The sequence below is a fragment of the Meleagris gallopavo genome, chromosome 10 (genome assembly GCF_905368555.1).
Source record: "Meleagris gallopavo chromosome 10, MGAL_WU_HG_1.1, whole genome shotgun sequence".
In the NCBI taxonomy this organism is placed as follows: domain Eukaryota; kingdom Metazoa; phylum Chordata; class Aves; order Galliformes; family Phasianidae; genus Meleagris; species Meleagris gallopavo.
The window spans coordinates 3,091,623-3,119,096 of NC_139413.1; the positions used below are offsets into that span (position 1 = coordinate 3,091,623).

The 27,474-nt window shown below is 44.1% G+C and overlaps 1 protein-coding gene across 11 annotated transcripts in view; it reads right to left on the reverse strand.

Moving 5' to 3' along the window:
- Nucleotides 1-26,931, reverse strand: part of RC3H1 (ring finger and CCCH-type domains 1) — a 57,448-nt gene extending 30,517 nt beyond the window's left edge. For 3 of the 11 annotated variants that reach the window (XM_085231708.1, XM_085231714.1, XM_085231707.1), the window contains exons 1-2: nt 26,751-26,930; nt 6,518-6,883 (exon numbers count right to left, since the gene is read on the reverse strand). In XM_085231708.1, the coding sequence (XP_085087834.1) occupies nt 6,518-6,748 (231 nt within the window). In that variant the 5' untranslated portion in view covers nt 6,749-6,883; nt 26,751-26,930. Of the gene's footprint in view, nt 1-6,517; nt 6,884-11,419; nt 11,573-26,750 lie in introns of those variants that run through there. The other 8 variants (XM_085231716.1, XM_085231715.1, XM_085231710.1 and 5 more) reach the window with 5 other exon arrangements.
- Between the last annotated feature and the right edge of the window lie 543 nt (nt 26,932-27,474).

Here is a 27,474-nt window from a genome sequence, read left to right on the forward strand (position 1 = left end):
AGTCATCCTGGGATAAGCAATCTGAGCTACTTGGATTAGTGGGAGAAAGATTTAGCAGCAAATACACTAGGCCACTCCTGCAACGTATTTTGCCCAGACCCAATTAACCAAGTAGTAAGAGGACATTATCCTACACAGCACGATGAACACAAAGTCCAAGTACTAAATTGACATCACAGGCCACGCTTGGTTTTATTATGTTTTGGTTATGGCACTTATCTCTTTATCCAAGTGTTCACCAGAAACTGACATTTTTCAAAGGTATGTTGGATCCTCACCCCCAAAGTGGTTTTTTTGTTGCTGTTTTCTCCGGTTGAATTCTTACAGCTTTAAACAAGTTTGGAGGTACAGTACAGCACTGTACTAGTGCCTATAAGCAACACTATTCAGCAATCCAATAAATACACAACAGCATCAAGAACTGGGGTATCTCACAAGACTGACTGCAAGCTTTTTTTGCATACACTACCCCAGTGCAAACAGACCTCAGACTTTGATTTCTATTATTTCCGAGTCAATCCCCATCCCACCAGCAATAACATAATGCTAATCCTGTATAGCTGCTTACATGACCCTCAATCTAGAAGAGCAAGCCTTTAATGCTTGAGCTATGAACCTGCCAGCCTTCCCATGGAATACAGCCACGCAGAGTACCATTACAGTGGCAGCAGTGAACATAAGTAGAGTACACACACAAACACACATTTATGTTCATCACCGTGCATACAAACAGGAGTTTCCCTGTTGATTTGTGTAGAAAGCCATCTGTTCCAGTTAGAGGATGTCACTTCCACAGGCCCAGAAGACCAGCTGTGCCAGATGCTCATTCTGGCACACATCACAAAGTTACTACTTGCATCATTTTTGCTTCAAAAGTTGGTGACAAAGAAGTCTGCCAGCGTAACATACAGGCTGCAACAATGAGGACAGTTGATACCACCTCAAAAACAACACAAGATAGGATGCATCTGGCACTTTCACACCACTTACAGGGCAGAACAACAAGCTTAATCACAGCAAGCCAGGAAGGCTGGCCTGGATGCTTTCCATGGAGCACAGCTAACTTGGTAAGGATTTTTTTTTTCCCCAGTTTCTATGCAAAAAAGCTTTGAGCTGAAGATTTTGCAGCTGTGCCTTATGGAGGTCAGCCATAACTGTTTCAACTGCAGCAGCCTCAGCTGGACTAGATTACTGGGCTTTGGGAAACACACATTAGCACCTTCAACATTCGTTTTCATGTTCACAGAACACTCCACCTCCTTTTCAAAGTTGCTGCCATTTTAGCAGCCTGCTTCTGTCTGGGAAGTTACACAAGCAGAACTGGCTCATTGATCAAACAGCACACGCATCTCATGCATTTGTACTCAGACAGACAGTGCCCCATAGGGCAGACTCTGCCCTCTCTACTGCTGGAATGGTTTTCTGCACAACTGCCACGTACCCTTGCAAGCATTCAATCTGCCAGCAGCAGCAACTTGAAATGCAAGCAGAGCATCACAGCAGCAGCAGCAGCCATGGGGCAGGAATCATGGAATGGCTTGCTCAGCCCTGGATTTCAGTCTGGAATCAGACAGGGTTGGTTCAGCAGGCGTTCACAGCTGTGGTTTGGATTGCTGTATGCAGCACAACACAGCCCACCAGACACTCTCACAGAAAAGTTCCCCTTTCCCAGGAGAAAGATGGCACAGGAAAACCTGCCAAGAGTTAACAAAGCTATTCAACTCTGCATATCTGCACATCACTCCTATTTCTCCTCTTTGCAAGGGGAGCTTTAGTGTAGAATTCAAAATAGCAGCTCAAAAGAGATGCAACGTTCATCTTAAGCTGAAGCAAGCATCGTGTGGAACAATAAAACAAGATGCTTATTTTGTGGTTTCAGGAGTTTCAGGAGATGAAAATATCTTTCTTCTCACACACACACCACCACTGAAGATGGAGCATCTTACAGCAGAGCTTGTGAGTAATTTGCCCTTTTGCTGGTACTGCTATATGCAGTTCCATTTCTCCCCATGCATTTGTAGTCGGAACGATTGTAAGAACAGCAGTGACCAAGAGAAAAACAGTACAGCCACAATTTATGAAAGTCACATGAGAGCTGAATGTTAATTCTGGCTTTGTCGAGCAGTCGCTGGAGGACAACTGAGAAATCACTCAAGTTCAAAGCATTTTCACTTCCCCTTCTCAAAATATCTTTCCAAGAGCAGGCCGGACGCCACAGTCCCTTCTGTTTACAACGCCTCTTGAGAACCTCAAAATAGATGCCCTGCAGAACGAGTTCATGATTTTCATCCTCACTCAATATTCCATTTTCTCAGACACCACACCCTTTGCAGTTTTCACTGCAAGTACATTTACATAATATCACAGACATCTCCCAACAGAGAACGAGACCGGAAAAATAATCTCAGATGCTTTATTACTTTCAACTTGTGTTCTTTTTGAGTACATCTGCCTTGGCAACGAGTGCAGAATGGCAGCGTGGTTGTGAGAAGAGGCAGGTTGTGACACATGAGAAGGGTGACAGGAAAGTATGCTGCTGCATCACCTCATCCAGGCAGAGATTTGGAATTGGCGATTTAGCTGTAATTTCATGAAGGATGTCAGCTTGAGTTGTCACTAATTACCATCAGATATTTAACTGCACAGAACAAAAACATGCTGAGCAGACCAAATCCCTCTTTGTCTGGTCTGAAAACTGTTCTTCCCCCATTCTTATGCTTCTACAAATGTGCACCTTGCTTCCTGTCAGCAAGAAACAGTTAAAAAAAATCAAACCAACACAACTACAGTCTCCTGTCTTCAGTTCCTCAAAAGTTTTCACCAGGGATTTGCGAAGGGCTCTGCAGAAAGCTCCTTTTTTGTGGCACCTCATTTCACCAAAATTATCAAGTGAGCTGCTAATATAAGCTCTGCAATCGTCAACTTCCCCTTTCTCGTGGGCTGTCTCCTCATGACATTCCCACATTCTCTCTCCATACACACAATTGCATTGCCTAATGTCTGGAATTGTATTTATCACACTCACAGGTGACTACAATAGAAATTAAAGTGCCACAGGAACTTTTGCCAGTTGACACCACCTGTCTGGAATGCAAACACTGCTGTTTTGTATGGCACAGAAAAGAGGAGGGAGGAAATGAGATGACAGATCCATGACAGTGCACCTACAAAACAGTGGCCCAGTGGATGCTTAAAGCAGCCACACAGTAGCTGTAATCTGTGGATGCTCGAGCAGTCAAAATTCAAAACCTAATTCCATTAGAAATAGGCTTAAGAGATTTCTTCTCTACTTGAGAAGTTTAAAAAGTTTTTAATCCATTCCTATGAATGGTCTAATGAAGCCTTTTTGATTTGTACTACAGACCACTGTCCATCTCTTTCTTCACTTCTTCTCTTAGTTCTTGCTTAGGTGCTCAGCTATTTCCAGCTCTCTCAAGGATAGCAACTGCCTCCTTCCCCCACCATCCCTTCCCCCCCACCTCACTCATGTGTGCTGAACCATGTGGCCACTGCTCCCGAGCACCCCCTGCACCCACTGCAGATGTGCACCATGCTACAGCAGGAAAGCAGAAGGGTTAATTTTCACATCAAGCACAGCTTTAAAATAGGCAACAATTTCACTCATTGGAAAATGATTGGCAGAGCCAAAACTGCCAAACAAGCAGTAATTCAAAGAAGAAACCGACACTCGTCAATGCTAACCAGCTCTCCAGGAAGTTAATGCTGTTGCCAGAGAAATAGGCACTGCTCCCCTTGGTGCCCATGTGACAAACGTAGCCCATTTTCCCTGCTTACTTCACCCACTGTGCCTGTGTGAAAGCCAGCCAACGTGACTTGTCCTGGAATCCTATCACTGCTGCCAGTCACAGCAGAATAGATTTGTTTCTTCAAACTGCTTGCTCTCTGCCTCCAGCAAAACAGCACACAACGCTTCTAAGTGTGTACTTCTCAAAAGCTTCCCCAAAGGGAAAAGAGCAAACTGTTCTTCCTCCTCTCAGATAAAAGCTATAATTGTGCTCTACTCTACTTCCTTCCAAAACGAAGCCTCTTTTATGGAATTCTTCACTTAAAAATAAAGTATTACTGGTTTTCCTGGGCTCAGGTTCAGGTGTACAGTTTGCTGGAGATTAGGGGAGGTTAAAGACATGTAGCCTACTAAAACTAAGCCATGAAGTGGAACAAGAAAATGGATTTTGTTTCACACCAAAATTGACGATTCTATTCATTTCATAAACTGGATTTGCTGCTCACAGATCGTTTTTGTTGATGTATACAAAAGAGTCCATCTTCTTAAAAGAACAGAGTTCAAAGTTAACATAGTTTCTCTGTACTTTCTGTCCTTTAGCCAAGCTTTTTTTTTTTCTCCTTTGTAAAACAAGTCCAAACTGGACTTTAGAGAGACTAGAGGAAAAAAAAAAAACAACTGTTTCCCTGTCCTTCACAGAAAAGTAGTCCAATTATTTTATAGTACTCCAGAGTCTGGTAAACACTCCTAGAGGTGCCAGGAAGGGGAAGGGAAAGTAAGAGAAAGGAGAATGAATTATACTAAATGCTGATTCCACTTAAGGCACTGGAACGTGCTCATGAAACTAGGAAATCAGGGGGCTGTGTGTGTGTATGCATTTATCTCAAGGGGAAAGTGCATGCGTGTACTAAAAACTGCTAAGATCACCAATTATTGTTTAGTTAACAGAATGCAGCTGGCAGCATCCATGCAGGAATGGATGGCAATCAAAAGGCAAGAGAATAGTCTCTTTTAGTAGTATTTGCAGCTTTTAAGGACATCATGAAACAAGGTTACACGAATCTTCACTATGTGAAGTATAAATAGAAGAAGGAAGACCAAAGAAATACGCCAGTAAGTTCAAGTCTGAACCTAGAGTTCAGAAGGCTCTCAAGACAAATACTTACCACACTATTCTTCATACCTCACACACAAACAGATGAGGAAATTCTGGTTGGCTAACTGGCACAGCCAGAATAAAATTCTCCACTACCTGTAACAGGGGGCAGGGTGTTTCTTCATCTCATTCCAGAGGACTTATTTTTGTGGAAATTCTAATTTAAGTTACCACATATCTTCTTTACATGAAGTGCACACAAAACAACTGAACAAATGCAGAACGTTTACCGTAAGTGTGAACATCTGGATACAACTGGAATTACTTCTGAAACTCCAGAGAGAAGGAGGAATATATAAAGGAGGAACAGAGAATGAAGAGAATGATAAATATTCACGGCACAGATTTCACAGTGCTTGGACACTCTTCAAAGATGGAGCATGTACGCATCACAGAAATGGAAGCACAGGGACTTATTACCTTCTTCTGCAGAGTGAGATGAATCACCAGTACAGTGAGAACCAGAAATCAATTTTTAATTTTCTGATACAAGTTCTAGACCAATACATAGCAAGAAAACAAGAAATAAGCCACACTCCTCGATAAATCAAACGAAAACAAGAAGTGGCAAAACCACATCTGGATCTAAGTCACAGAACCTAACGAGAAGCATTGTAGCAACATCTTAGCTTCCTCCTTTTATACCTCTTCTGAAATACAACTCATCTCTTTTCCTTGAGCTGTGCACTTCCCTGAATTTTCTGCTGCCTCTTCAACTCAGCTGAATCCAGGCAGCTGAGCAGCAAACAGAAAACAATGACCACTCTAAGATAACTGCATTCCTTCTGCATTTTTGTCCTTACTCATAAGTTAGACACAATCGTCCCTGCTTCCCCGTCTCACAGTTCTGCCCAGCCTTGGCAAGTACAGGTCATAAGAAATCACTGGTGAACTAATCAGTAAGCTTATACAAATTTAAGTCTGCACTGCAACTGATGAATTGGCCACATCCTTGCCCTCTTCCTTGGGCTGCCATTAGTACCAGTGCTGCAGGACTACTCAACACAGTTCATCACAACTCAGCTGACCCCTGAGTAACCTTCGAGCAGAAATACCATCTTGGGCAGCCTCCCTGATTCACCTTTGTGAGTTTATATTAACGTGCCAGCTCACAAAGTTACACTTTCAGAGTTCAGTTTCAAATTAAACATAAAGCAGTACAAAGGTTGCTACCAGAGAGATCTGTCCCACTTCTTCCCCTCTACATCCTGCTTTTGGGCCACCTGACTATGAGCCCGATGGGTCAACCAGGCAAAACAAGTAACCTACTCACAAAAGAAAAATGGCTTTCCACCAGATTAACTCACTGATCCTGATCCAGCTCATCCTTTCAGCAGAGTCTGGCTAAATACAACTTAAGCAAGAAGGAAGAGAACAGAACCAGCCCTTTATGGTGACAGCTCACGGTTACACTAAATCACAAACACAAAATTAGTCAGTGATTGGCAGAAGCAAGATCTGAACTGTTGCTCCGGCCATATCGTCTACAGCACGTCACAGCTCAAAACCTGTAATCACCAAAGAGATGCCTACCCAGTCACATTCTTTAATCAATAATTGCTTTCCTTCTTTTTATGAGGACAACACAGGAAGAGGTAATAGAAAAGCACTGTTACCTGAGCACCCACGAGCTGCAGCAAGGCTGAGTTCACAGGAAGAAGTTCAATATCTGTGTTGATAGTGGTCTGGTCAAAAGGGCACGCCTTACGGTGGAGCTTGTTGAGGCACATCTTGCAGACAGTGTGGCCACAACCCAAGCTGATGGGCTTCCGGATCGTTTCGTCAAAAGTCTGTGTGCAAATTGGACAGGAGAGAAAATCCGTCCACTGTGGAGCTTGTACAGGCATTGTTTCAGGAGTTAATTGACAAGACAAAAATCTAAAGCAGATTCCACTGGAATCAAAATCTTTGAAAAAAAAGTCTGTTTGCTTTTAAATATCTTCTGTAAGTACAGACAGTCAGCACATAGTGTGAAACATAACCTGGAAGAAAACAGAAACAGAAAAATCAGCATTCTCTACTGGAACAGGCATCTGAAATCCTCTGTGCTACGTGAATACCACTTGTAGAGGTATAGCTGAACTAGGAGTGCAGTTCTGACATTAAATAGAGGACTGAGTCATGACTTGTTTTAATTCCAGCTATTTTCTGGCACTAGAAAAGACACTTAAACCTTTCTGCTCTTATCCATCTTTAAAAAAAAAAAGAAAACAAATCAAGATAGTTATCTTACCAAAGATATAAGGCTGGATTAATTACCTTTCAAATTTTTACATTTTTCTTTACAAATGATTCAATTAGCATTAACTAGATCTGAATCAAAACAAGACAGCTTTTAAAGTGCTGCTGTATTGATTCTACCAAAACACTTTTTTCAAGTATTCACTAGAAGTTTCAATAATTTCACCCAAAAGCTGAATCACAAGCCAGCTTCATCCCAAGCTCAGGAGCTTGGAATTGGCACATGATGACTCTGTGAAAGCACCTGAGATGCCACAGCCTCAGAAGATGGATAAATGGCTCAGGGTTACAGTCAGACACCACCAGCACACAATGCAGTCATACACAGCGCCAGGCAGTGCCACGTACAACTACTGCAACACCACCAGACTGCAACTCATCTATATGCCTCCCTGGAGGCATTTGGGGCCAGGCTGGATGGGGCTGTGAGCAACCTGGTCTGCTGGGAGGTGTCCCCGCCTACAGCAGGGTGTTGGAACTAGATGATCTTAGAGCTCCACTCCAATTCAAACCACTCTGTGATTCTATATGGACCTACATTATCCCACATGGACCTACCTGGGCACACCTCCCATGCCCTGGGAATCCCCATGCATTATTGAGTGCAATTCTGCACTGACAGCTTGCCCTCGGTCTGACAACCACAGCAAGAATTTACAGAAGTCACTGTCAGCTGTAAGAGCCAGAACTATTTCTCAAATGCCCTTTTCTAACCTTGATCTATCTCATTAACTGCCACAAAAGCAGAGCTACATCATGTGTGTGATGGGAAATATAAAAGAGTAAACGTGAGAGGAGGTTATATGAAAAGAATCATTACCAGAAGCAAAATTGGTAATGAAAAAAAAAGCATTCTGATGCCTGGCTTGCCATCTGTCATCAGTGAAGGTAGCAGAAAACAGCTCAGGTCACACTGAACTACTACTGAACAGATTTTTCTAAACAATCTACAAGTCACTGGTTTAGGTTTCATACTAAGGTGCGAGCACTTGCTTGCTATTATCTGTTCAAATAGAAGCAAGCCTAGCAACCTCTGAACAAATCTTAGCTTAAAAAACAAACACACAACTCAAAGGCAAAAAGAAACTTCAAGTTAGAACTCGTGCAGTTTAGAATCAAAGCATTTTGAAATGGCAACAAAAATCTGATGCCAAAACAGAGACTGAAAAGCCTGAGGCCTTTGTTCCAGAATTCAGCACAATGCTGTTCACACTTAACACCATTTTGCCAGGGCAAACAATGAACAGTTACAAGTTAAGCTTCTAGCCATGTTTCAACAGCGTATCTAAAGCTTGGTTCTAAAGCTAATGAAAAATAATTACATCTATCATCAACAGATGCACAATGCCATAGGGCCACTGCTAGGCAGCCAACAAGGAGCCACGAGGAAATCAGCACTGCCCAGTCAGATGTACTGAGGAACAGGCATCGCAGCTGTCTGAGCACCTAGCTATTCCATATCCCATTAGAACCTGCAGTAGGTATTACCTTGAAATATTACAAGACCTTTCTGCAAAGAGCAGCACACAGCTTCATAAATCTAGTGCAAGTACTTCCGTGCTGTGAAATACCACCCGGTGCTCACAGCTTAACAGCTGAATCACATCGCTTCCTTTCCACCACGCTGCTATTAAAAGATCCACCAACAGCCTCCCAGTCTCCTCTCCGATTCAGAAACGATTTGAACAGCCTGTGTGAAACACTGATTATTAACCGCTACGTTAATCCAAGCATTAACAAAAAGAGCAATTTTTTACTAACTGAGAAAATCTAAAACCAGATGCTTATGTGAAACTACACTGCCAATGCACAAAGGTAGGTGTGGGCATGCAGGCTTTGCTATCCCAGTTTCTCAACTGGAAAAAATGAGTTGACATACTTTAACACAAGAGTTAACTAATTTAAAAAATAAACAGACATGTTGTTCATAGCCATGCCTCTGGCCATTCAAGAAAACCAGCGTAACAAAATAGATCATTTATTTACAGTCTTAGCATTCGGGAAAGTTTTTGCTTTCCAATCTGGGAAGGAAGGTAATGTAGGACTGCTGATCTGTTATCACGGCAGGTTTTGAAGGGCTGGGTAACAAAGGAGGCAAAGCTCACAGCCAAGCACAGCACACAGAACAGTCCTTGCATGCACCAGCCAGCTGGGCTAGAACGGCCTTCACACACATACAGCCCCAGCAGTGGAAATGCAGCGACTCCGGGGCACCAGGTGGCAGCTCTCCCATGACAGGCTTCCCTCCAGCCCCTCGCTGCAAGCACCCGCAGCCCCAGACCGGGGCTTAAATGCTAGAGGAAGGCCACTGGTAGCACTGACAATAGAAAGCATGGCTGGGAGAAACCTCAGGAAACCACCTACTCTTGCATGGTCTAACTGCTGAAACAGATGGCTAACTGGCTTGAGCCAGCCAACCTTTCCCCACAGAGGAAAGAAATAGCTGTGTGAGCAACAAGCCCTGCTCCGCTAATAAATCTCCCTGGCTGCTCAGCACACAGCTGAACTCCAGGGCCACATACAGTGGGAATGACATCACAGGGACCAACAGCTCTGAGCTGTGTGTAGGCAGGCTGGCCCTGAGCTAAGCCTTCCACATCTTTGGTCTCACTGCTGGGTCCTCATGCTCAGCACCAAGCAGAGTCACACACTGAAATACAACATCAATCCCACCCAGAAGCACCAGAGAGGCAGATGGTGTGTCAGTAAGCAGCGAGGTGAGGTAAGAGAGGTCTTCTTGCAGCTTTGCGACTTGCTACAACCTTGAAAACAACAGGAAACAAAGTGCTCTCTAACTTGAGCGAACAAGCACATGAGCAAACACAAGCTACAATAAAACAACAGAAATGAAACAGTTTCAAACACCCCTCCAGAGTTATGCCAGAGGTATGAAACCTCATGAGCAAAACCTTGACTGCAGCCATTTAGGAAGACAAACCCATATAAAAAAAGCCTCTCCTCATAACGTTCTGAGTTCTTAACTCATCCCTTCCATTCTCTTTCCCGCTCTAACTCCCAATATTATATATACATATATATACCTACACACACACTTCTTTAAGCATGACTGAGGAAAATAAGGACATGCCAGAAGAAAAGATGAGAAAACACAGCCCCAGCACACAGCCCATCACGTGCGCTGCGTCACGCACAGCCCGCAACAATCGCAGCATGTCAGCTGGAGGCAGATGACTCAGCACCCCTACAGCTCCTGCCCTTTCAGGATATGCATCACCAAGAGCACTACCTGCTCCTCCATTCCCACCTCTCTCTTTATGGCATTTCTCTAAGCTTTCCTACTCCGACAGCGTGAGCTTTGGGACGTTTGCAGATGGAAATTGTGGATAATGGTAGCTTTTCTTGCCTGCTTTTCTTTTGGTCCTGAAGCTGTATTATTTCTGCAGAGTCTTAGAAACAAAACAAGCAGAACTCCCTGCACCACTGAACGTACAAGTAAGCCTATTTAGTGCAAAGCTTAATGCAAAAGCAGCTCCTCGCTGCCAAAACAAACATAGCTGTGCCAACTGATCTGCTCAAGCAAATACGGCTCTGGGCTGATCTATAGTTTAATCTAATAAAGCATACACCGCTTGATTAATTCTTTCAAAGACTCTTACTGCTTGGCAGTAATAAAACAATTCTGAGAAAGAGCGACCTGGCCAAAGGCGCAGGGCTGGTTCTGTGATACATAAATAAACCTCTGAAGCTCTAGGTGAAAAACAAATCAACCTAAATGAAGGGAATAGATAACACTGAGCCATCTATCTGATAAGAGGAAACAGATGCATACAGCGCAGCCCTACCCAGCAACTGCCACACAAACACCCCAAGACTCACCATTGCCTCGCAAGGCATATTTTTCTCCCATTCCAATGCTCCCCGTAATAAACAGCGCTTCTGAGAGTGCAGAAATGTATTAAACAGCATTTCTGAGAGTGCAGAAATGTATTTCTTTTCCTTCCTGAAGGGAAGCACAGCACCTAACGCTTCAACAAGTCCTGAATTTCATCTTAGGGAAAAGCTGACCAGCCACAAGTAGCCTGTAGTTGTTTATACAGACAAGGCTGCTCCCCACGAGCACACTGAAGCCACACACACTAACAGCACACACAGCCACACAGACAGGCTGCACAACAGGACAAACACTGGCCAGCATTCTCTGTATCTAGTTCCACAGAAAAGCCTCTGGGGAAATAAGAGAAAAAAAAAAAGAAGAGAGAAACAGAGACAGCCCATGCCTGAGCAGGGAAGAGAAGGCAGAAGAAAAAGCTTCTTACCTCAGCCTGGGGAGCTCCATGAACAACACTAATACAATAACCCAGAAGAGTATTTCTGACAGGTTGAGCTTTCCCCCCCTCTTTGCTCTCTGAAACTGTGCTGCACACCCTCAAGTGACGCCAAGCTCCTCACTTCCTCATTCCTGCCCTGCTGCACGCATGCCCAGCCTGCCCGCTCCCAGCACAGCCCTCAGCAACACAAGGCAGGGATTCCCACCCCGCTCAAATCCCAGAAGCCCGTGTGTAACACCTTCCTATTCTTCTTTCCAACCCACAGAAAAACCAACAGGCTCCAGTGACGTAAAGGCTCTTAGAAAAAATAATAATAGCAAATTATCAACACCATCAAAATTCTGTACCAAAAGCACTGAAGCTCAGTTAAACCAGACTCAAGGTTTGCTTTCTCTTATCCTCAGTAATATAGCTGAACAATGAAGGCTTTCATTCAAAATTATCTTATTTGGTCATCTGTAAAGTTCCTTGGGAAAATGGGGCCGTTTAAGGTCAAGACATTATACTTGTGCAATCTCCTGGCTTGTCACAGCACAAGGGAGAAGGGTGGAGGAATAACACATCTCTATTCAAGTACCTCTCTGACAGAGAACCTAAAACCAATTTGCAATGATTTACACTTCACACATCCTGTGAGGCAAGAGCTGATGTCTTCCTACGGACTATCAACCTTCAACAAAGTTGTTCGCTCTGTTTTCCACAGGAGAAAAAAAACAAAACACAAAAGGAATGAAACCTAACAAATCATCTTCTCGATTTCCTGTTCTTTTTCACCAGTCTCATTTCATCAGGACAAGAGCACTGAAAGGCAACGTGCTGCCCCACAGCACACCCTGCACGTGGCCCCAGCAGTGCACTGTCAGGGATGCCACACGTGCCTACCTTTGTAACTTCTGGGTGGTATTAGACATCTCTTACAGCTCATTTAAAAGAAAGGGGAAGCGACCAACCCTTCAGAGCAAATGGTTTCATAGCCTATTACCTAGGAAAAATTTTCTACCAATCATAAGGAACCTCAAACCCACAGATGATTAAAGCTAGGGAATTAAGAGCAGACAAGCAGGTCCAGCACACGTTCACTTCAACTTAAGAGTTCTTGCATATTTCAATGCAGATGACTATCTCCAGCAGCACAATGATTAAACCAGGGTTTAAAAAATAAATTAAGGAAAGAATCGATCAGATCAACAGCAAAAAGCACTTGAAATATCCACAGCAGCTTTCAGAACGCACTCTCAGGTTCAACTGGTCACAACAGGAGCCACCAACTCTGCTCTCCAGAAGCAATGGCAACCAAACACTTCTCCATCCAGAAACAGAGCCATGTCTGACGAGCTGCCATCTAAACACACCAATAGAAGAACGGCAAACACTAACCTGCTCCTGAGAGCTAATGCTGAAGCAATCCATGTGCCCCCAGCCAACAGCACTGTGACACTACTGAGCCTGAGACTTCTGCAAGTCCTGGGGAAGGAAAGTAAGGACAATTCCTTGTCTATCACAGGAGACTGAAACAGAAGGCAAAGTTTCTGCATCCAGGGGGCCTGTTCTCCCTTGTGATATTTTGCAGAACAAAAGCCTACACTGCAGAAGACAGACATTAACATCTACTTCTATATATAAACGTGACCTTCTAATAAACACAGATGTGCAGAAATACGGCTGGACAGCAACTACACAAATATATCATTTTAACTGAAACAGGGCGACAAACCAGGTTGTGTGACCTCACAAACACCTCATCTGAAAAGTAATGTAAGCAGCAGGAAGCTCAGAAGAGACAGATTGGAAGCAGGTAGTAAGCTGCAGGAGGTAAACACTTTAGTTGCATGGGCAAAGCTCAAAGAACAGGTACACGAGTCTTAACTTGCTTAAGAGAAGCATTTTTTTTTTTCAATACATCGTCTAGCAATTTGAAATATCAAAGGCAATGCCATCAGCAACCAGCATTTGCTAATGAGAACAGACTGGAAGGAGCGGTCCTTGAAAGCAGCCCTGCAGAAAAGGACCTGGAGGTCTTGATGGATGAAAAACTGCATATGAGCCAGCAGTGTGTCCTTGCGGCTTGGAAACCAAATGGGATCCTGGGCTCCATCAGAAGAGGGGTGGCAGCAGGGACAGGGAGGTGATTGTCCCCCTCTACTCTGCTCTTGTGAGGCCCCATCTGCAGTACTGTGTCCAGGTCTGGAGCCCCCAGTACAGGAAAGACAGGGAGCTGTTGGAGAGGGTCCAGAGGAGCCACACAGATGATCAGGGGGCTGCAGCACCTCCCTACAAAGACAGGCTGAGGGAGCTGGGCTTGTTCAGCCTGGAGAAGTGAAGGCTGCGGGGTGACCTCAGTGCAGCCTTCAGTACCTAAAGGGAGCCTACAAACAGGAGGGGAATCAACTCTTGGAAAGGGTAGATAACAGCAGGACAAGGGGAAATGGTTTGAAGATGAGGGAGGGCAGATTGAGGTTGGATGTCAGGGGGAAGTTCTTTGCTATGAGAGCGGTGAGGTGCTGGAACAGCTGCCCAGAGAGGCTGTGGATGCCCCGTCCATCCCTGGAGGTGTTCAAGGCCAGGTTGGATGGGGCCCTGGGCAGCCTGGGCTGGAATTAAATGTGGAGGTTGGTGGCCCTGCGTGTGGCAGGGGGTTGGAGATTCATGGTCCTTGAGGTCCCTTCCAACCTGGGCCACTCTGTGATTCTGTGAGAAAACGTATCAGACATCAAAATCATGAAATTTGCATCCCTCCTTTCCACACAGGAAAATCTACAGTGACCTGACTACTACTATGGGTGTTCCATAACTGAAAAGTAAACATAGGTAAGGAGTGAGGAACCAGAAACTCATCACCACTACAGCTCCCAGTATCTTGCAGGGCTTCAGGAAACAAGGATGTTAAGTACCCATTTGAAAATTTGGAGTCAGGATTTCTCTTGAGCTTTTTTACCCCTTCCAGTTCCTTTAACTTACAGCTGGCTTTTCTCCTCATTCAGTAGGTGCTGCCCCCATTTTAAAAGCAGATAGCAAACAGCCTCACGTTAATAACTGTTTACATAACAGGAGTCTCTAATAAACCTTTGGTTACTGTATTTACCTCCAAATGCTGTTTTTATTTGGAAGAGTGCATTTAAACATCAGAAAGAGCTTTTAATAAAAGCATCAAGTAAAACAAAGTTACGAATTTTTAAACAACAGAAACCTATGGAAGCACTGCATCCCTGCCCACGTTTTTATCCAAGAGTTCTTTTTACAATCAAAAGAAGAGATCTCCTACTTTCTGCTGTATACAAAACAAACTCTAGACTACTGTGATTTTATTTCAAAGGACAATGGAGCACCTAGTGCACTGGCATGCCTTTCACTGTACCAGGAATTCCTAAATAGGTTGTTTGGTTTTGTTTTGTTTTTTACTCACTGAACCTCATAATTCTATTGTGTGTTACACCCTCCTCTCTCTAATACTTCTGAGACAGAAGTATTAAACTACATCAGCTTCAGCATTTCAACTGCTCTTCTCCTGCACTTCTTCAGTCAACAATGTGGTATCATTTCTGCATTAGCATGACATTGGATGGTGCCATCAACTTTGGAAAAAAAATGCAGGTTTGAGAACAGTTGTCAAAACACTGCTTTGCTTACCAGGACACCGCAACCATAGGCACTGCTTCCAACAAGTAATGTTGCCAGACTGAGTAGATGCCAATGGAGTGTAATCTGAATTTCCCCCCATTTTTCTCCCTGCTTGCAGCTCAGGCCTCCCTGCATTTGCCACGTCAAGAGCTGAAAGGAGTACTGTTAGAAGCTGTTGACTGGAAATACCCACATTGTAAACAAAGACCAAATCAGAGCCTCAGCCTACAAACGGGATTCTCCAGTTAAGGTCTAACACTGCAGCAACAGAACTTTATCTCCACTAAGACACCAGATAATTATCTGTGCCGCTCACAAGCTAAAAAGGGCTAGCCATCTTATCCCTGTGAGGACTGAATCACCCAGACTTACATTTTAACTCCACAATCAGTGAAGACAGATAATTAAATATACTAATTAAAGCTGTTTGATGTTTTCAGTGCAGTTTCACGTACAGCTTATGCTGGGGCAAATCAGAACCACTTCATAGCAAGGCAGCAGCACCACTGCCCAGCACTCTCACATCCCTCCCATGTCCCAGCTCTACACCTGACACATCTGTCTCACCTATACCAGGGACCTTGTTCTGTCAAAATCAAATCCTTTTCCATCCCATGTCAGCTCCTTATAGACTCCAAAGCTGCTCCAGCTTGGTTAACTGGTCAAGAAATCCTGGAAACATAAAGGAAAGAGGAAGGGAGAAGGGGGCCAACTGCAAGCCACATTTTGCATCAGTGCAGTTTTATGAAGTTTTTAGATGCAGTTTCACAAGCAGCTTATTGCATAAGGGCAAGGGCAACAGACTTTACAAGTATGTCTTATTTAGTGAAATCTGTTTCTAAAGTACTAGCTTTTTTTACCTAGATATTTAAACTGTATAAATCCTAGCACTGAGAATAGCAGCCTGGCATGATGAGTAGAGGTGAAATGGAACACAGAACTCAAATGAACACAATTAATGGAATTCGTCCTTTAGGAATGTGGAAGCAATCACGTGAATTTTCCAGTAACTAACAGAAAAAGAGGTCACTGAGACCAAACTCAGCCAGATACCCCCTTCTGGGGACTCCTGCAGTAGCTTCACTGATAATAACAGGGGGAATATTCAGATAAAGAATGTAAGTTTCACAGATGAGTATTGTCCTTGTTTCCGTGACACAGGATGCAATTGCATCTCATTAACCACTCAGTCTACACTGGGGCTCTGGTGTCATCCAAGGTTAACCAGCAGCTCCTTGCAGTAATGGCAGGGAGCCTGGAGTTTCAGCTCTGTTGCAACTGTTGAATTAAAAAAAAAAAAAAAAAAAAAAAAAGAAAAGACAACAATAAAAGAGTCAAACAGACTGTTCCAAAGGTTTTCTCCATGCCTGAGCACAGTTTCGTTATAAAAAAGTTAAACACTGTGCAACACAGACAAACCTGCTCTACATTTCCAAGCAGTTTTAAATTACCACGCACACACAGCTTAAAAGACTTCAAATAGCAGCAGGAGAGTCACACCACCTTTGCTGAAAAGCAGGTTCATTCAGGTACTTCTGACTCACAGTGTAATTGAGCCTGATCTGCTTTAAATGCTACTGGCACCTAGTGATTCAATTTGTAGTATTGCTAAAAAGAGCAGTCCCAGGGGCCAGAAATAGCCTGGGGCAAGCTACAACTTCTGAATGTGGTATTTCACCTAACTTGCAATTATTAAACAAAACCTCACTTTTTTTTTTTTTCTTTTTTGCTTTGCTGTTAGTCTCACCTTCCAGATTTATAAATAGTGCCTCTTCTTTGCAGCTTTAAGATTATTAAAAACAATACTTGCGCGGTTCTGGCGAGTGGAAACAAGCAGGTTTAAGTCTCAGCATTTCCATTAACTGCTTACTCCTATCCAACAACTGACATTTCAGAGCTAAACCACAAAAAAAGAACACTACTTGATATTTTTTGATTTAAGTACACCAAACCACGCAAGACAGCACTGTATCAAGAAAAAAAAAAATAAACAAAACACCCTCCAACATCCCAGGCATCCTCCTATCAGTAATGATGAGAGGCATAACTACCTTTGGCAGGAGTCTGAATTCAGATAGGAGCAAAAGAGTATGTGACATATCCTGTTAATAAGGGTTTTGAATTATAAACCCAGTTTTAAAGGTTTAAGGTTACATAACTTGAAAATAATCCAAGCAAAAGGGCAAAACATAATCCCAGGAAGTCACCTACTAAAATTCTGCTGCTAACTTGGTGGGTTTTGCTACGCCAGCCTTGTAAATGCAGTTCTGCTAGACACACACTTCTTTTAGAAGAAAGTTCTCTAATTTACTGCTTACTTAGCATAGAACCGATGCAAGTAGAACAGTCCATGGAAAATAATTCTCTCATTCTCAGTTGATACTACTGTTAAGTACTACAAGATTAGTTCATCTCCAAAAACACACTACAACCACGTTTTAGCAGCACCAGCAGCTAGAAAGAAAATAAGAAATACACAGGACACTCCACCTCACACATTCTGCTGCCCCAATTCTAGTACAGAAGTATACTATTAAGTACAGAACTCTTCATGGCTGCTGAACTAGTATATTTTTTAAAAGCAAAGAGGAAACTTCTGTTAATGAACCTGATTCTGAAAGAAAACTGGAGTAGCTCTTTAGTCTGACATCTCTGTCATTCAATTGGGCGTTTTGGCTCCTGCTGAGAATCTTCTTCCTGAAGTGGTCGCAGCCCACCAAGAGCTCCTAACACTGACTGCTGTCAGCCCACTGTTTGAGCCTCTAACAGTCCTACAGAAGCTCTTACACTTGGGCTGGGAATTACTTTCTTTAATACACGAAGCCTGATAGGACCAAAGCATTTCACTGTATTTATTAGCATACTTCAGTCACTGGATTTCCACAGGCTTACTGTTGACTTTCATTCTACAAAGACAGCACTCAAACCAGTTCATCACAGCAACACGATTGATTTTATTCCCACTCCTCAAAATCTATACTAGTTCATTCATGTTGTTTCAGAACTTATCAGTGAGGCATTGCTGCTGCCCACTTCCCCTCCTGAAGGCTCCCAGTTACTGTCAGACAAGCTGCCAGATGAGGGTCCAAGGTTTTTTCCCCTCTTTCCTGGGGCAGGGTGAGGGGAACAGACAGCTTCCATTTTTATTTAGCAGATGAATTCATGTATTATTCATGGGAAGACACAATGGAATGCGGTTTTAACCCAGATTTTACATAAGAGAAGCTGCACCTGTGATAGTTTCAAAGCTCAGTGAGCAACACTGACACCACACCCCGTTCTTGTCACACAGTGCTAACACGACAGCCACACCATTATCTCCAGGATGCCAAAGTGCTTAGCTCACCTACCATGTTTTGCTGTGGTAGTCTTCTTCCAGGTATGCCTGGAAATCATCTAAATCATACCCAGGCTTCAGCTTGACAGAGATCAAGTTACTCTATTCTAAATTGGGCTAGTGAATCCAGAAAACCACATATAGATGGCTGTGATCATGTAATTCCTCCTCAGGAGCACACCCAGACACATCCCCACCCAGCCCTCGTCCGCAGTTTTGTTAGAAACATTTGTCTGAGAAGTTCCACTGAGAAAGGAACTGATCAGAACAGCTAACTGCAGGCTGCTGTTTGCTGAACCCACATAAATCCTCAGCCACCAAAGTACAGGGGTGGAAATATTTAATTTCTATGAACTGTAATGCGGAGACTTTGATGCTTAGTGTAGAATAATCCTACTCACTTATTTCTGATACGTCTGGTACAGGAATACATGCTAAGAAAGACTAAAAGTGGCTTGCCAGTTCTTATGCCATTTTAATAGCTCTATTTTCCTTCGTTCCTTTTTGCAAATGCTGCAGAAAGAAAACAAAACATAGCAAGTTAAGGAGATGTACAAATCTGCCACATAGGCCTCCTCTTCTGGAAGCTTCTTTGCAGTAATTACAGTGCTTGAGGAGAAGGTTAGCCTCAACAACTCTGGTAATAATTGAGAAAAAGGGAGCTCTCCTGTTCTCATCTGAAGTCAGCCCTTATCAGCAGTTCTCAAAGCACAAGGCCAAAACAGAAGTGCTACTGTCAAAATTCAAGCAGACAATTGAAAGCGACTTCTTATAACATGAGTCCTTAATTTGAACAGTAGCAACTTAACTGTGCCTTTCTGCTGTACTTCGCCCACAGCACCACTTTTTAAAGCCATAGTTATCAATGTGAAACCCGTTATTCAGATCCTTAACACAAACATGCCCTTAAACCTGGCAAACAGAACAGATGATTCAGAAGAGAAGAACACAGGGAAATACAAAGTGAGCCATCCTCAAGTCAGAAAATGGCTCTCTGCAAAGCACAACACACAGAAGCTCAGTAGCACGCAAAGGTATCATAGAAATAACACCTATGGATAACAGTCACAACGTGACAGAACATGTAGACAAGACATTAATAATATTTACAGGCATTATCAAGGTCAGAAGACAACCCTGATGGCTCAAGCTCTTCTGTAGAATTCAATAGCAGCTGGCAACAAAGCGGTCACATAAAGCAGTCCGGATTAATGCAGCCAACCGAAGTCCAACTAACGCTCACTTTACACCACAACTTTCTCTTTCTGCTCGTTGTATGCATCTCCTACAAATTAGTCATAGTGTCCAGGCTTCCAGCTTTAAGGAGGTTAAACAAGGGAGAGTAAAGTTACAGTTCACCAAGAAGGTTCTTGCAGCACCACTAAGATCCCTTTTAATTAATTCCACAGGAGGCCTTTTCACGCAATTAAGTAGGAATGACTCACAAACAGGAAGGGCAGCCTGAATTGCAACCTCTCATCTAACTTAGCAGCTCATTCCAACAGGCCAGTTTAACCTAACTTATTTTTATCTTCCACATTCACAGGAACAGCCCAAGTGGTCACGAGGGAACGTGCCATGAACAATGCTTCCCAACTTCTCCCTGCTTCCAGAGGAAGCAAGGACATTTTGGGAGAGCACAGCAAAGTTCAAGAACAAAGAGTCCCATGGTCTCTCCATTACCCAAACAACCCATCCTGGATCGTCCAAGCAACAAAATTAATAAGCAATATGCCATCTCTGTTACCTTCATTAACTAGCTGAATTGAATACCGGCTCATAGCAGAACAAAAACAAAACGAGGAAGGTAGGTAATACCAGAGAAAGATCATGAAAAACAATGAGAGGTGAAGACACCAACGGACTGGGGAGAAAACAGTAAGCAAAATCCAAAAAACAAACCAGCATTTAAGCAGGCAACCGAATACAGAGCCTTACAGAAAAGTTATTGCAAGTCTGGAAAGACACATGGGAGAGGTAAGCTCTCCTTGGGGTTAGTCATCTTTGAGACGTGGCCTCGTCCTGATTGATTTTTGAAACAAAATCCATATTTGCTGTACAAAGCAAGTACAACTTCGAATTACTGTTCTTTTAGAGCTGCTAATAAAAGCTGCTAAGTAAAAGCTAGCCATATTTTAGCTTTAAAAAAGAAGTTTTTGAATGCTAATGTCTACACACATTGATGTAGATGACCAGTGACAGTTTCAGTACCGTAATTTATCACTTTTAGTTTGATTAATTCATTCTGCTGTTTGCAACAGGGTACTCTGTCAATTAAGTATGTCACTTGGGAACATCTGAGCTCCTCTGACAAGACGAAAAAATTAACTGACCATCTAAAGCAGGTCTTTTAATTGCTCTAGAAGGCTCAAAAAATATTGATTTAGGCAAGCTCTAAGCAAGATAGAAAACACACCGTGAAAGCTGAGATGATGTCCCATCCACTGAGGGGGTTGGCTGAGAATTGCTTCACAGTATTCTTCCTTTCCTCCACGTGAAGCAGGATAGCACTTTGGTTTTTTATATCTCCTCACAATACTTGGAAGACCCGACTGTGGCACAGAATCCAGCTGTGATTTTGTAAAATTTCTGTTTAGGTTCTTTTTAAAGTATCACAAACAGAGAAACTGTTTCACTGGGCTCATCAGGAGAACATCTTCTGTCCAGAAATGGGATTTAATTAACATTAAGTCTGTGTAACTGCCAGAATTATGAATGGTCATTAAATGATGATTATGCAGTGTGTCACAAGTTCAGAGAGCCATGTAAGCTAATCAAGCTCACTTTCTGCTATTTCTTTTGAATTAGCTGATAGTTTCAAGGTCTTTAGTTCTCGTGTCTCAGCATGCAATTAGAAAAAGGGCACAAACCACTTCAGCCTTCCTGTACTGTGAGTACCAGATTCAACAGATACGAACACTGGATAAGGAACTCTTAGCACTTTCCTTTGTTTGTACAGTTCCAAACACCAAATAGTACCAGAAGGACTTCTATTCCAAACTGATAACAAAAGGAAGGGGGAAAAAAAAAAAAAGAAGCCAAACCATGTGACTAACAGGACAAGCAAGAGTCAACTGTTACAGGTCTCATTTAACTCTCACTTTTAAAGGAAATGATAAAGATTTATATTACACAAACTTTGTATTAAAACATGGAAGAGTTACTGATTCATGTACAACTGCTACAAAAAAAAAAAAAAAAAAAAAGAGTAGGTCAGCATGAATAACATCTATGCTAAAAACAAAGCCCAGAGAATGAAAAATGATACTGAACAGTGGCAGTGTTGCAAAGAAGCTGGTTTACTAATAAGTAATTAAAACCATCCCCCTTGGCACGAATCTCAATTCATTCACTTTGTAATACCTTCCTTCAACCTGACTCCTTTCGCCTCAAAAGACGGCTCTTCAATTTGAATTGGAGACCAATGCTGCCTGCCACAATTTATCAAAAATAATTAGCTTGCAGGTCCCTGAAGACCTTCAATGCATACTAAAGAGACAAGACCCTGCTTCTATACCAGAAGCTTTCTTTCAAAACAGAAGGGAAGTTAAAAATTTTAAATGCAAAATCTTCCAGCTTGCTCACCTTTTTAACTGAAGTAATTACTGTAAGTGATTTTAAGAGGAAACTCTGAGAAGACCTTTAAAACTGGGCTGAAACCACTATTGTTCCACCAGCTGATCAACCAGAAGTTTGTAACAAACAACAGATTTAAAAACAGCCATACCTCAACCTTCAAAGCTTAGCCTGGCAGCTTTTTAGCATCCTAAGAAGTCAAGCCATTTGGAATGCCTGGACTGCATGTTCAACACAACAGCCTGCCTTTAAGCAGTAGTTAAATAGCATCATTTCTAAAAACACAGATTAAACCAGCACGGTGAAAGGGTGCCATAAATCAGGCTTTGTTAGAACAAAAATAAACCACACCAAAAGGAATGAGGAATGACCGACAAGACGCAGGCTCTCCCGAAGCAGCAGGTACTTCAGTTTCTGCAGCTAGCCCTGCGCTTGGTTTCTTCAGTAGTCCTGTAGCTGAAGTGCAATCACACTGCAGCAGTCTCAGATCAACACAACATTCACCCCCTTGAAGTATTCGTGCCATTAAGGAATAGTGTTTCATGTGAAAGGTTACACTGATTTCACAAGTTGTTTGGTTTTGGTCTTTTTTTGCAATGAATTGGTGCAGAGGTGGCTCTAAGCAGCTTCTGGCTATTTTAGTGACATCAAGGTTGGGATGAACAACTGAAAATTAACCCTCTTGCTTTTGAAACGCTGAACTCAGGACTCCTTACCACAGCGTTACCCATTTTTGACTCAAATACTCCTTTCTGTCATTACTCAAATTACAGAGTAATCCCATAATGCTACAATCTGTCCCAAACAAATGAAAGACTGACTCCTTTCCTCCAGCTGCACTTGCAACACTTTTCAGTTTAATTGAATTCCTTCCATTTCACAGAATCACACAGAATGGCCAGGGTTGGAAGGGACCTCAAGGATCATGAAGCTCCAACCCCCTGCCACACACGGGGCCACCAACCTCCACGTTTAATTCCAGCCCAGGCTGCCCAGGGTCCCATCCAACCTGGCCTTGAACACCTCCAGGGATGGACGGGGCATCCACAGCCTCTCTGGGCAGCTGTTCCAGCACCTCACCGCTCTCGTGGCAAAGAACTTCCCCCTGATATCCAACCTCAATCTTCTCTCCCTCAACTTAACTATTTCTTATGTTGCAAAACAGGAACAATTTAATTCTTCTGTCTGTCAAAAAAATCCTCTTTCCTCGACTCCTCTTTCCTATTTCCAACCATCTCTCAGAAGATTTTTGTCTATGGTCTTACTGATTCCTTTTTTTAATAGTACAACTAATGCCACATAAAACAATATAAAGGCACACAAGTGACACACAAATTTTCTGTACCATTCTACATGTGGCCCTTATGCTTTCTGAACAGCATGCTGAGCAAAAGCTTTCAGGCAGAAGTCTGTAAAAGATATGCAGTGCTTTCTTCTGTGTGAATTAAAGTATTTTGATTCTCCAGTTGTCAATGGATGGTGCTGAAAAATGCAGCTAAACAAACAACACAACATTCTTCATCTAAATAAGGCACCGGTTTCTTGTTCACAAGTGAAAGCTTGGGCCACAGCCAGGAGCTGCCACCTCCTCAGAAGTAACACAAGTTACACCTGCTCTTGTGATGCTGATGGCCTTTCTAAGACCCACCTGCACAATCCATGTTGCTCAACACAACAAGCCACTGTACCTGCCAGAAGTACCCCAGTCCACACAGACCCACCTTCTTTCATGTTACATTAAAAAAGGAATCTCCAGGTAAGTAAGAAACGTTGCATGAAACACACTCCTCTAACAACACCAGCACAGAGAACTGTACAAGTGAAGAAACGATCTCAAAATCTTGATCTTTCAAGATTCAACACAAAAGTCAGTTTCCTTTCTCGCTGGTACCGCAGAATAAGTTCTTACCATACAGTAGCAATGAAGTTACTTCCATAAACAACTCTGACTAGACAGCTGATTTATGTCAGAATATCTACTTACAACAACGTGATGGGGCTTCCTCACCTTCTTCCCAGTTACGCATTTCCACAAATAAAAAAAAACAAAACAGAAATCAGTTAGCCCTTTGAAATCTAATACCATTTCAGCTTTTACCGTACTGGTAACCAAGAAATTGAAACCGATGCAGAAGATAATATCGTCAGAAGCACTTCTTGAGAAAAACAAGTGGCCAAAGTGGGTGATGGGAACTGCACTCAATTCAGCACACACTGAGAACTGTCTCTGTACAGAAAGGAAAGTAACAGAGGTAAATACCTGTGGCTTTCTTTCTCGGTTAGTGTGAGTCTGCGGACTTCAGATTGCTTGACTGTAATACACCCTATAAAGAAGTAATCTTGAAGGCCACTCTGAAATTTCAGCTGGATTAGGACATTTATATAAAAACCTTTCACAACAGCAGTATAATATAGCTTTATTTCTGTATAATAGCTGAATATTCATTGCTAAATGAATGCCGTTCACGGCATTAGCTTCAAACTACAAATCCCCCACTGAGTCAGAATTTATGGCCTAACAGCTTGGGGTTCTCCAGCAAACAGCTGTCTCCCAACTTGGGGTGTGCATGGGGAGGGGACAATCCACAAACCACAGTTTTATCTGCCAAATGATTCACAGAATGCACTGGAGATAAGAATCTTAAACAGGGAACAGTCTCTTCCAAAAAAATTAACAACTTTTACAGAAGATTCCCTGCTTATAAGGCATCATGCAGTGGCTGCTGCATAGCTATTTTGAGACACTGGGGATGTACGTTTGTGAATGAAGACGAGTACTTGTTAAGTATTGTAAAAACATGCCCTTTGCAGCAGGAGTTACTTTGGAGATACAGACCCCAGATAACCAGTGATATCAGTCTCTGCATCATTATTATCAAGGGTGATCACGGTCATCACCCAGGACCTCTGAATCAAATATAAAGAAATTCAGTCACTATTTCAATATACTCACTTGCTGAATCTCAGCATCTGCAATGCTTAATTCAACAAGAGTGGTTTCCTCCCAGATTGCTGATGAGTCACTGGCAACAGGGCAGAGGTGTCTGAAAACAATCCTGCTAATCTCTGTTCACCTGATCATGTACTGTTATACAGTAATATATATGTCCTAAGCTGCCCTTCAATTAAAGCCTTGACATACCGGTGTATGCAACTGCAGGATCCACACGTTTACCTGTACATTAGAGCATTTTAATATCTTTATGGGCATACAATTATATTACAAATCTCTAAATCACTTCTCCTTTAAACTAGTTCAAATACAATGCTGACAAAACAAAACAACAATGCAGAAAACATGCAAATAACTTTGTTTCTCATCTCCATTAGTGTTAATGCTGCTCAGAAGTGACCGAGAAACTCGACGTGCCTCCCAAGACTCTGGTTGTCAAAACAGACTACAATGACAGCACTCTCATTTCTAAATTCCTCTCTAACCAACCCGTCACGCTGTCTGCTTAGGTAGAACCGGAAGGTAAAGCTATAAGCAACTGCAGCGAAAAACAAAGGTGCCTACCTGATAAAGTCTGCTTCTATTTATGTTAGTGAAAACCATAATTTCATATCCACATCATGTAAAGAAAATCACATTCTGTGGTTCTAGCAGAGAAGCACTGAAACAGAGGCACACTCCTCCTAAGTGCGCTTGACTATTTACACAGCTAGGAAGGCTTTCATCAGCTTCACCGACCTCAAACACACAAATGTAGAAATGTACAGTTTGCCAACCAGCACTGCTCTCCTCGTAAGAGTGAAAGGGAAAGAGAAGTCAGGAATAGGAAGAAGAGGTGAAGTTCTGCATTGGAGCACTGCAGAGCTACCTAACAGCTCTGTGTAGGTCTGTGGCACAAATGGAAAATAAACGCAGAGTTTAACGACTGTGTTTCTCTTCCTAACAGGGCCATCAGAGGACGGTGCTGCTAAAGCTGTTACAGGGATGACAGCAGTTTTTGGCTCTTTTATAATTATTATTTTTTTCTGTTTACTTTGGCCATATTCCATATAATACAAAGCATACAGGATTTTTCATTCACGAGTGACTGAAACTGCAAAACAAGAGAGCAACTCTTAGGGATACGACAAGTACGTGCACGGAGAAATTCAGCCTTACCGCTTCCAAGGAAAAAAGCGCAGCGGTTCCCTGCTTTTAACACAAAACACGCCTCACGACGGCTTTGGCGGACAAAACCTTACACTGGGGCACTCCCAGCCACCGCAACTCGCACACCCGGCCGCAAACCGCGACCGTGAGAATCACGCCGCAATCCTAACATAACGCAGGGTGAAAAAGCGGTGAAAGCGCCCGCCGTCGGCTCCGCAGACAAAAGGGCGACCGCGGGCACGTCTCCAGCCGGGGGGCTCCGGCCTCGCCGCCGGGCCGCTCTTCCGAGCCGTGCCGAGCGACGCGCGGATGGCCCCCGGTCCTCCGCGGGAAAGGCGGCAGCGGACGCGGGCCGCGCACAAAGCCGCCGGCCCCCTCCTTCCCCGCCGCAGCCCGAAGCGACGCCGCCCGCCAGCCCCCACCCCCCGGCCGGACCCAACCGGCGGGCCTTCCCCTCCCCCCTCGCCGGCTCCCTCCCTCCCGGGGCGCTCGGAAATAGAGCCCGGCGAAGCCCGAGGCCTAGCGAGACGGGCGGCGCCGCGGGCCCGAGAGCCGCGCCCTCCCCTCCGCCGCACCCCGCGGGAAGAGGGCACGGCCTGCCAGTCCTCGGCGGCACCCCGGGGCCGGCCCCGCTCCCCGCCGCCCCGCTCCCCGCCGCGGTGAGGGCAGAGGGAAGCCGCACTCACCACGCGGGCCGGGCTCCCGGCGGCGGCCTCCGGCCCCCCTCAGCTGCGGCGCACGGGGGCGGCCGCAGCGCCCTCCGCCTCCTGCACCCGCCGGCTCCGGGCTCCCCCCGCCGCCTCCCGCCGCCCCGCCGCCGCCCCCTCCGCCGCCGCTGCAGCAGCGGCCATCTTGTGCGTCGGCTGCCTCCCTTCGCCGCCGCCCGCCCCTTCCTGCGCCCGGCCCCCGGCGGGCGGAGGGAGAGGAGGAACCGGCAGAAACAGCCGAGTCACGGGCCGGGCACTGCGGGGTGACGGGCTGCCGGGTGGGGGAGCTGCTCTGGCGCTGCTCCCTGCCTTCCGTGCCTTTGCTTTGTTGTTGGATTTTTTTTTTATTTTTTATTTTTTTTTTCCCCCTTGGTTCTTTCACTTCATTTCCTCGTCCCCAGCGCTCACGCAGCCGCAGCGAGGTTGCGGGACCGAGCTTTTGGCTCTTCGTTGTGTTCAGTGCGTGCTGAGGAGCTGTGTGAGCTGGGAGCTCCTCGAGCTCCTGCCCGCCATTTTACTTCAGGCGGGGCGCGCTGCGGTTCTGCCCGGCCCCGCGGCGCCGGCCTTACAGCTTGGGTTTTCTTCCTAAAAATTAAATAAAAATAAATAAATAAATTCTGTTCCCCAGCTTGGCACTCTCAGATGTCTGCGCACTGCTTTGTCCAGGAGGTCCTCGGGAATGCACAGAGCTGGGCTGGCTGCT